Source organism: Pseudorca crassidens, chromosome 3, assembly GCF_039906515.1.
Source record: "Pseudorca crassidens isolate mPseCra1 chromosome 3, mPseCra1.hap1, whole genome shotgun sequence".
NCBI lineage: Eukaryota > Metazoa > Chordata > Mammalia > Artiodactyla > Delphinidae > Pseudorca > Pseudorca crassidens.
The window spans coordinates 116401713-116411884 of NC_090298.1; the positions used below are offsets into that span (position 1 = coordinate 116401713).

Sequence of the window (10172 nt, forward strand, 5' to 3'; positions counted from 1 at the left end):
GGGGAGTAGCAGGGGCTGGAGACTCGAGGAGCATCCATTCTGAACACAGCAGTGGCCTGGCAGGTGGTGGTCCAAAAGGCAGGCAGGGAAGAAGGAAAGAGTGTCTTTTGCCTTTCGCCCTACCTCTTCCCTGGGGTCCAGGCCACTGTGAGGCCTGAGGGAGGTACCCACAGGGATCGGAAGGGTCAGGATGGGGACCACCACAGCAGAGAAGGCAGAGGTTGGGCATTACAGCCAGATAACAGGAAGGAGACGCCCATTTTATTTTTCCCTGGGACACTGGCGGCTCCAGGTCTGACGCATCCCCGAGGCTTTCTTATGCTTCTGGTCCAGCACCTGGGCCATGTAGTTCTCCTGCTGCTTCTGGATCCAAAAGTCAGACATGTGATTCCTGCAACGGAGCCGGCTGGGCATGGGCTGGGGACAGCCCAAGGGTAGGGACCAGAGGTCTGGCTCCCCACTTCCATCAACAATTCCCAGCCTGGCCTGGACCCCTCACCTGAAGATCTCTTTCTGCTGGCTGATAACTTGCTGCAACTCCTTAATCTCATTCTCTTTGCCATTAAGTATATCTTCTTGCTTTATATTTATAACGTGAGACTCAATTTCTGTGGGGGAGAGAGGCAGGGAGGAGGAGTGGTTCCCATCCCATGAGCTCCTTCCTGAAATAAGGCATTCCCTCAGGGGTCTCTTCAGAACTTAGCTCCCCCAACGCAGAGGTTGTCCAACAGTAGTTGCTAATAACTTCGTAAGAATGAGTTTATTATGGAGTCATGATGGGGTGGGAGTGGAGGGCACAACATCTTGATGAATGTGTCAGTGACTTTACAGCTCTATTCTGGACCAGGTAGCTCACATGAGGGCAGGCAAGGGCCCTTGGAGAGAGATGGTCAGCCCTGCCCAAAAGCAGGAGGATGAATGGCTCCTGCCCTCAACTCCTGCAGCTCTTTACAGATATCACCTCCTTGGTGAGACCCTTCCTAGTCTAAAATCACAACCCTTCCCAATACTTCCTATCCCCTTTTCCTGCTTTATTTTCCTTCTTAGCACTTATATCTCACAGACCATACATTTTGCTCATTTGTCTTTTCCTCTACTAGGATATAAGGTCCACAAGGACAAGGATTTTTTGTTTTATTCACGGCTTTAACCCTAAGGCCTAAAATAGTACCTGGCACGTACTAGATGTACAATACTTTTACTTGTGGAATGAACAGGATGTCCCCTGGGCCTTTAGGTCTTAGAAACATCACCTAGTTCAGTCATTTCAATCCAACCAGACCTACTGAGGACCAGCTGGATGCCCAGCCCTGTGTTAGGGCCTCAGGGGAGAAGACAGGATCCCTATTCCACAGGGCGGGTGGGGAGGACCCAGGGAGACAGTGGTGGCAAAGATTAAGTGCTCATTAGAAGCAAGCGTAAGTTTTGTGTCTTGGGTTAAAATCCAGTAAGGCTGTAGGGATCTCGGGTTGCTTCATTTACATAATGTCCCTCAGGGAGTCCTGGAAAATTCTGATCCTCAAAGGAAGAAAATCCTACTGCTTTTAAAGGCTGGACAAAGATTAACTAGAACATAAGCTCTGAAAATGCAGATATACTGAAGCAGTGAAGGTTTCAAAAGAGAAGATCTGATTAAAAAGTTAAGGCACACGTTACAGAGAGACATGGGTGAAGGAAAAGAATGAAAACATGGGCTCACTGGGCCACAGGACCAGGACTATTGAACCTCCTTCCCCAGGTCATCCAGTGAATCCAAACTGATTGTCTGTGAAGTTCTTATGGGAAAAAAGTAACATAGGGCTTCCCTGGTGGTGCAGTGGTTGCGAGTCTGCCTGCCGGTGCGGGGGACGCGGGTTCGTGCCCCGGCCCGGGACACAAAAAAAAAGTATCATAAATGTGTTTGATTCTTTTAAAATAAATGAGAGCTAAATTTAGAATAAACAGCACCCAATGAGAGAATGGTTAGAAAAGCCTTTTGAGAATAAGGAACTATGTAAGAGTAAAACTGGAACCATGCAAAGGGAGGTAGCGGGGGTGGGAGACAGGCCAGGGGGTAGCTCAGGTCACCAGATCTCCTCATGTGAGGGCTTATGCCCTACTGGAGGAGTTCAGGACTTTCTTGGGGGAGGCAGCCAGGCTCCTCCCCGTGACTCACACACCTTCCACAAGCAGTCGCAGAGCCCCGAGGCCCTGGCTGATCTCTAGGAAATGTCCTAGAGGAAGGGCCTCTAGCAGCACCAGGAAAGAACCCTAGGTTCCTTTTAGGGAAGTGGGGGGATGTCCAGGGAAAGGGGAAGGACTAGGAGACCAACATCCTTGGGTATGGAGGCACTGACTGCCTGTTAGGCTCCAGGAGGTCCTAACAGGAGCTCTTTTTTTAAATTTATTTATTTTATTTATTTTATTTTTGGCTGCATTGGGTCTTCGTCGCTGCGCGCGGGCTTTTCTCTAGTTGCGGTGAGCGGGGGCTACGCTTTGTTCCGGTGCATGGGCTTCTCATTGCGGTGGCTTCTCATTGCGAAGCATGGGCTCTAGGCACGCAGGCTCAGTAGTTGTGGCTTGTGGGCTCTAGAGCGCAGGCTCAGTAGCTGTGGCGCACAGGCTTAGTTGCTCTGCGGCATGTGGGATCTTCCCGGACCAGGACTCGAACCTGTGTCCTCTGCATTGGCAGGCGGATTCTTAACCACCGCACCACCAGGGAAGCCCTAACAGGAGCTCTTGATCAAACAACCATGAGGCTTGTTAGTCCACTTGGCCAGATTAAGATGGCAGCCTGCTGGCATCTTTCCAGTGACAGTACTCACCAGGGGAGAGAGAAGGCTGCATTGGTGGGTAGGGGGTGCCCAAGGCTCCAGGTGGGGGCCCATCAGGAGAGACACTGAACCTCTTTTGGGCTTGAATTCTGGCCTACTCGAAATGAATGCTGCAGTGAATGAAGGAAATGTTGTATATGGAATTCACATCTACTTCTTTTTTTTTTTTTTTTTTTTTGCGGTACGCGGGCCTCTCACTGTTGTGGCGTCTCCTGTTGTGGAGCACAGGCTCCGGACGCGCAGGCTCAGCGGCCATGGCTCACGGGCCCAGCCACTCCACAGCATGTGGGATCTTCCCAGACCGGGGCATGAACCTGTGTCGCCTGCATCGGCAGGCGGACTCTCAACCACTGCACCACCAGGGAAGCCCCACATCTACTTCTTAAACTAGGTAAGGGGAGTTTAGCATTCTGGGAAAATGAAAGGGGGTCCTAAGGTCTCAGGACACTGGGTAGCTCACTGAAAGTGCCCCACAACTCAGAGCACCAACTGAGTCAACAGGTGGCCACAGGCATCTGCATAGAGCAGAGTTGAAACCTAATGGCCCACAGACATATTTTCCTTGGCCCATACAATATTTTAAAAATTTTTAAATCAGTTGCCAACCCTAAAAAGTCAGAAAAGCTTCCATTAAAATGTGGTCTCCAGTTTCTTTTTTAAAGATCTGACAGTACTGGGCCCCTATTCCTACGGCAGAGGTTCTAGGCCCTTGAGAGGGGGCATGGTTCTCCACATTACCACAGTCCCCACTCCTCCTAGTGGGTCCCCAACACTGAAACTAAGGGTCAGATTCCACACAGCACTGTGATTGCCCCGTTGTTCCTCTGGTAACAGAGTTATAAGTCAAGTACACTATTTCTAATAGTCACCAAAAGTGGGAAAACAAAAAGGTAGGCTAAGAAGGTCATATGTTTCAAGAAAAATGGGAGCGAGCCCATTCCTTTATGGCCATGAAGAATACTGTACACCAACTACTTCCCTCATTTCCGTGGCCTGCCTGGTCCCTGAAGGCCTTTGCGAAGGTGTGGCCCACCTGGGCTTGCCTTTATCCTCAGCCAGGGGCAGAAGTTGGGGTGAAACCCTGCTCTGAACACCGGCACTGGGCTGTGAGGGAAGAGCCCACGTACGTAAGCATGGGAGGGAGCGTGGGCCTCCCGCCTACCATTGCACTTGGTGATTAGCTGGTCCTTCTTGCTGGACTCCTGCGGGGCTCTGCTCTTGGCACTGGAGAGCCTGAGTGGACAAGATAAGAAAGGGTGGGAAGGCTGATGGGCAGATGGGACCCCCAACCGTTCCCCCACTACCAAGGCCCACTCACGCCTTTTCAAAGGCCAGCTTCTCTTTCTCCAGCTGTTTAGACAGCACCTCTACATCTCCGAGGGCAAACTGCAACTTCTCCTCTTCCTTGGCCAGGAGAACCTTGGTCTTGGCATGGGCAGCTTTCTCTTCCTGCAGGGGCAGCAGCAGTGACCTCATTATCCCAAGCCACTTTGGGTCTCCTAGGCTCCCTTAACCAGCCCCCTTTCTCAGAATGGCACATAGAATCCAGGGTACAGGAAGATTCTGTCCTTACTATTGGGGCTGGAGGCTCTCAGAGGCTAATACTCAATGACTCTACCCAATCACAGGGATCCTGGGAAATGGGGGAAGCTTAGAAGCTGACAGAGGCCATCACTTACCACCAGCTTTTTCTCCACTGCCTGGAACTCTTCTTTACTGACAAAATTTTCATCCTGGAGAACCATCTGCAACAGAGGCTGGCTCAGGGAGGGGCTGGGGTGGTAGGGGTTTCTCTCGGGACCAGGACTGAGAATAGATAATGGGATGCCCAGGGCACCTAGGATAACACTGGGGCCCAGGAAAGGGAGAGTTCATTCCACAAGATTCACTGATGCTCAGCTCTATGTCCTGCCCTCAAGTAGCAAGAAGTCTCATGGAGAAGACAGCCCATGGCCACCACTTCTAACATGGTGTGTGCTATGATGGAGGTTCCCAGAGGAGGCCCCTGACCCGCCTGGGGAAGGGTCAGAACAGCTTGAAGGGAAGGGGATGTCAACTTGATATCTGACTGCTAAATAGGGGTGGGCCAGAAGAAGAGGATGGAAAAGAAAAGTGTTCCAGACGGTGAGAACACACATGCAAAGGCCAGCTGCCAACAGAAAGACCTGGGTACCTAAAGGTATGCAGGTAATTCAGTGTCCAGAGCTGCATACTACCGTTAAAGAAATAGATGTGAAGTCAGTTTTATGTGTCCCCACCTTCTTACCCAGATAAAAAACAAAACAGAAAAACCATGAACTCCAGTTGGCCAGCGTTTTACCATGCCTGTCCATGTAATCTGTGGCTCCAATGCTTTGCACACATGAACGGGGCTTTGACCAAAAAAGCAAAAGCAAAGGGACATAAAGGGATTGGAAGCCTTTAAGTCAACATGTGAAGAGCCAATTCTGTGCTTACTGCACTCATCATGGGGAGGGGATTCCATAATAGGAAGGATGTTATAGTTACTCTGCACACAAGGGCCTTGGCAAGTCAGTGAAGTCATCTTCAATTAGAAATGAGGAAATTGGGAATTCCCTGGCGGTCCAGTGGTTAGGACTCCAGCTTTCACTGCGAGAGGCCGGGGTTGGATCCCTGGTCAGGGAACTAAGATCCCGCAAGCCATGTGGCGAGGCCAAAAAAAAAAAAAAAAGAAATGGGGAAACTAAAGCTCAGCGAATAGATGGGCATATCTATCAGGCCCTGCACAACCAGTCAAAGAGAGTAGGAAACAACTTGGCGTTGACTAAAATTCCCCGGTAAATATTCACGAGACACTGCCCCCTTTTGGCTCCACCTCTACCAGCCGGAACACATCTGGGCCCCGCCTCCTCGTGATGACGCCATTGGCAATGTGCTCTCGGCCCGCCCCTGGCATCGGGACAGCGTCTGGCCCCGCCCCCACCACTTAGGCGTCCAGTCCGGCATCCCCCAGCTCTTCTGGTTGCGTACCACGTTCCTCAGCTGGTGGATCAGTTCCTCCTGAGCCTCAATCACGTCCCGCAGTTGATCGAAGGCGAGACACACTGATCCTGAACCCCCCTGCGACCACCCGACGGGCGTCCCCATCTTTCGCCCCCGCCAGCTCGTTGGAAATGGCTGCCGCGGCTTGCCTCCCCGCTGACGCTCACCAATGAAAATGAGACGCCACAAAGCACCCTGGCAACCAGGGGCGGGGACTTCCTTTGTTAGCAGGGATGGGGCCCGCCTCTTAAAGGAGCCGCTCTCTTAGAGGAGCCGCCTGGGTAAGAGAACCTCCAACACCGTTAGTAATTTAAGTTTATAGGGAATTTGCACATCTATTATATGATATGTTTCTCATGCAGTCCTGAGGAGCGGGCAGGGCCCGGCTTATACTTACTGTAAGGGCTGAGGGGCAGGCAACACTCAGACACCAGCCCTCACCCTTCTCCCAGGGCCCAAGACCCTGAAGCAAGGGTCAGCTGAGACAACCCCTGCATATTTAGCTTCACATGTCTCTTTATTCCACTTTAATCTCTAAATTTTCCCCATAGTATGAGACTCCAGCCTCCTGTGATCTTTATTCCTCCTAGGAACACACTTAGTACTTAGGGGGCCTGAGCCTAAGCAATGAAGGGAAGCTCAAGAATAGAAAAGGAGAGTGGCTTCACCCAAGATAAGAGTCCTCACATTCTGATACCAGGCTCTGGACAGCCTGAAGAGCCTGAAGATATTAGAACTGAAGTCAGGCATAAAGGAGACTTGTAAAATGGAGGCAGGGAAGGATAAGGTGATCACACATCCCCACCAATCCTCATTGAGGGCTTTTTTTTTTTTTTTTCCTGTACGTGGGCCTCTCACTGCTGCGGCCTCTTCCGTTGCGGAGCACAGGCTCCGGACGCGCAGACTCCGCGGCCATGGCCCACGGGCCCACGGGCCCAGCTGCTCCGCGGCATGTGGGATCCTTCTGGACCGGGGCACGAACCCGGGTCCCCTGCATCGGCAGGCGGACTCTCAACCGCTGCGCCACCAGGGAAGCCCTGAGGGCTCGTTTTGAAACCCAAATAAGATTACGCTCAGGCTATTAGATATTAGCTATTACCAGAGCTAATATTTATCGAGTATTCACTATTTCATGACACCATTATGCCTTATTAGTGTTATTTCATGTGATCCTCACAATAACCTTGTGAAGTAGGTTCTAATGTCCACATTTTACAGATGAGAAAATGCAGGTTCTATGAGAATGAATAACCCAATAAGCCAAGGTCACCCAAGCTAGTGAGCCTTGGAACAGGGTTTTGACAGAGGCAGTCTGATTCCAGAGTCCATGTTCTTAACCGTGATGCTGTGATGCATTTTGGTTGAACATAATGGATTCTGAAGTTATGGAATTTGAAACCCCCAAGTAGGAAATGACTGTAATAAGAAGGAGTTTGGAAAAAATGTTGTCGATGACCACAAAGGGAAGTTGAAATTTCAGGTAAGCCACTTAGGCTGCTCTCCTTAGCTGCTTAGGTGCCTCTTTTTGGCTGGATGTTATGACCTAACAAACATGGCCATTCCTGTGGCTCTCCCAGTGGTAGCCCTTGTTTTATCTTTCCTTTTTTATTGTGTCTGTTCTCATGTCCTTGAGGGCAAGGCCACCTCTGTTGATCAGTTTTTAAGGGCCTAGAGCTGTAGAGTCCAACAGAATTTCTCTGATGGAAATGTTCTGCACCATCCAGTACCAGCAGCCAGTAGCCTCACGTGGCTCAGCAGTACTTGAAATGTAGCTCCGGTGACTGAGGAATTGCTTTTTAAATTTTTTAAAATTCCAATTAAAATTTAAATTTAAATAGCCAGGGACTTCCCTGGTGGTGCAAAGGTTAAGAATCCACCTGCCAATGCAGGGGACACGGGTTCGAACACTGGTCCGGGAAGATCCCACATGCACGGAGCAACTAAGCCCGTGCACCACAACTACTGAGCCTGGGCTCTAGAGCCCGTGAGCCACAATGGCTCACGTGCTGCAACTACTGAAGCCTGTGTGCCTAGAGCCCATGCTCTTCAAGGAAGAGTAGCCCCCGCTCACTGCACCTAGAGAAAGCCCAGGCACACCAATAAAGACCAAACGCAGTCAAAAGTAAATAAATAAATAAATAATAAATAAATTTAAATAGTCATATTTGGCTAGTGGCTACTGTATTGGATATCATGGGACTCTAGGGTGCTCTGTGGTTTATGTGCCTCAGGACAGAGACCTCTAGGAACTTTGTCTTTCAAATGTGAATGCTCCTTTGAATTACCCTGGACAAAGCTGCACATTGCTCTGGGGCAGCGATCACTGAATCTCCCCATGGACTCTGTCCCCTCTCTAGGGTCTTTTAGGAGGTGCTGCTTGATGTTCCCTTGCCACTCAACATTCACCTCCGCCAGCTGCCCTCCACATTTAGGGCAAAACCCTAAAAGGCTCCAGCAGCCAGTTCCTGAGGATGGGAAGTTATGAGCAAAGAGAGAACCCTGGATCCAGGTCCGCACCCTGCATACTAGCATGGACACCCTGGTTGGGGATTGCCACGGACTCCCACTCTATGTCAACAAAAACTACAGGTTCTTAGCCAGCTGGGGCTCAGCAAAGCTCAGAATAACATGACATCACAGATAGCTTTGTGATCCTGCCCTGGGAAGTGCTGCCTTTCTGCACAGGCTTGTCATACTGGTTGATGTCCTGGTTATCTACTGCTGTATTAACAAATCACCCAAAATTTACAGCTTAAGAAAATCACCTTGCTCAGGAATCTTCACTTTGGGCAGGGTTCAATAGTGAAAGCTTATTTATGCTCTATGCCTGGGATGGTTAGTGGGGTGGGGGGTGAGGGTATGAGAAGTTCCACTTCCAGGACGGCTCACTCGCGTAACTGGCAAGTTGGTGCTGTCAGCTGGGAGCTCATCTAAAACTCAGGACCAAGGTTCTTGGTTCCTCACCATGCGCCACTTGGGCTTTCTCATAGCATGGTGATTGGGTTTAAAAGAAAGCATCCAAAGTGATGAAACAGAGGGAATACCCTAGTGGTCCAGTGGTTAGGACTCTGTGCTTCCACTGCCGGGGGCCCGGGTTCCAAAAACAAAAACAAAAGCAAAACACAAAGTGACGAAATGAGAGATGCCAGTTTTCTTAAGGCCTGGGCCTAAAAACTGGCATAGTGTCATTTCTGCCCAACCCTATTCGTCAAGGAACCACAGAGTCCGTATTCAAGCAGTGGGGACATGTCTTACCTTTTTTTTTTTTCTTTGCGGCACATGGGCCTCTCACCTCCGTGGCCTCTCCCCCCGCGGAGCACAGGCTCCGGACCCGCAGGCCCAGCGGCCATGGCCCATGGACCCAGCCGCTCTGCGGCACGCAGGATCCTCCCGGACCGGGGCACGAACCTGCGTCCCCTGCACTGGCAGGCGGACTCCCAACCACTGCGCCACCAGGGAAGCCCCATCCTACCTTTTGATAGGAGTAGTTTCAAAGAATTTGAGCTGTACTTCCAGAGGAAGTCCTGACAGGTGACATGTCATTTCCTTCAAGGTTCAGTTCAGATAATACCAGACTGGAACTTAGTCTAATGGGGGAGACAGATAATAATCAAATAAACACCCAAATAAATCCCAGTTTAAGTCACTATTCAAGTAAATAGCATTATAGCTATGAGAGGTACAAGAAAGAGAGGAATGAGAATAATTTAAAAGGAGATTTAGCCCAGCCTGGGGTGTCAGGTGTGAGGAAGAGATGTTTGAGCTGAATGAAACCTATTAAGGTAACCAGGAGGCACTTTGCAAAGGGGGCAGGGGCAAGTGAATGGGAAAGGCTTCCAGAAAGAGTGAATAGTATATACAAAGTCCCTCGGGCAAAAGGGTTGGCATAGTGTAGTAACTAAAAGGCTAGTATGGCAGAAAAGAAAAAGATGTACAGGACAAGCAGGGGTAGCGGCCAGAAACTTGGTAGAGCCTTGTTAAGTATTAGGCCATACTGAAGACTTTGCTGATTTTTATTACAGGGGCAAAAGAAAGGTACTGAAGTATTTTAAACAAGAGGGTGATATGCTATAATTTATGCTTTGAAAAGATCTCTCTGGTTGCAGCAACGTGTACAGATTGGAGATGGCCCTAAGTAAATGCACAGACTACTTAGGCAGCTACTGCAGTGGTTTCTGGTCAGAGAAAGTGGATGGTATTTGGGAGTCAGATGGTATCAGAGGAGATGAAGAGAGAAGATGGATTTAGGATGTTCTGGAGGTAGAATTTATAGGACTTAATGATGGAGGGGATATGGGAAAAAGGGAGTCGAGGTGTTTGGTTATCTACTGCTGCAGACTACCACAAAATGTAATG

At 49.9% G+C, this 10172-nt stretch overlaps 1 protein-coding gene across 4 annotated transcripts; it reads right to left on the reverse strand.

Annotated features, from left to right (window-relative positions):
* Positions 1-37: 37 nt before the first annotated feature.
* On the reverse strand, positions 38-5979 carry SPATA24 (spermatogenesis associated 24). 4 transcript variants are annotated; one of them, XM_067731906.1, is made up of 6 exons: positions 5805-5979; positions 4493-4558; positions 4132-4262; positions 3976-4046; positions 500-608; positions 38-363 (listed from the first exon to the last, which is right to left on the reverse strand). In XM_067731906.1, the coding sequence occupies exons 1-6, from the start codon at positions 5919-5921 to the stop codon at positions 186-188; spliced, it is 672 nt and encodes a 223-aa protein (XP_067588007.1). In that variant the 5' UTR covers positions 5922-5979; the 3' UTR covers positions 38-185. The 4 variants fall into 4 exon arrangements, with proteins under 4 accessions (XP_067588007.1, XP_067588008.1, XP_067588010.1 ...); XM_067731907.1 differs by having other exon boundaries at positions 240-391; XM_067731909.1 differs by lacking the exons at positions 38-363; positions 500-608 and adding exons at positions 751-2717; positions 2805-2923 and having other exon boundaries at positions 5805-5978.
* Positions 5980-10172: the final 4193 nt, after the last annotated feature.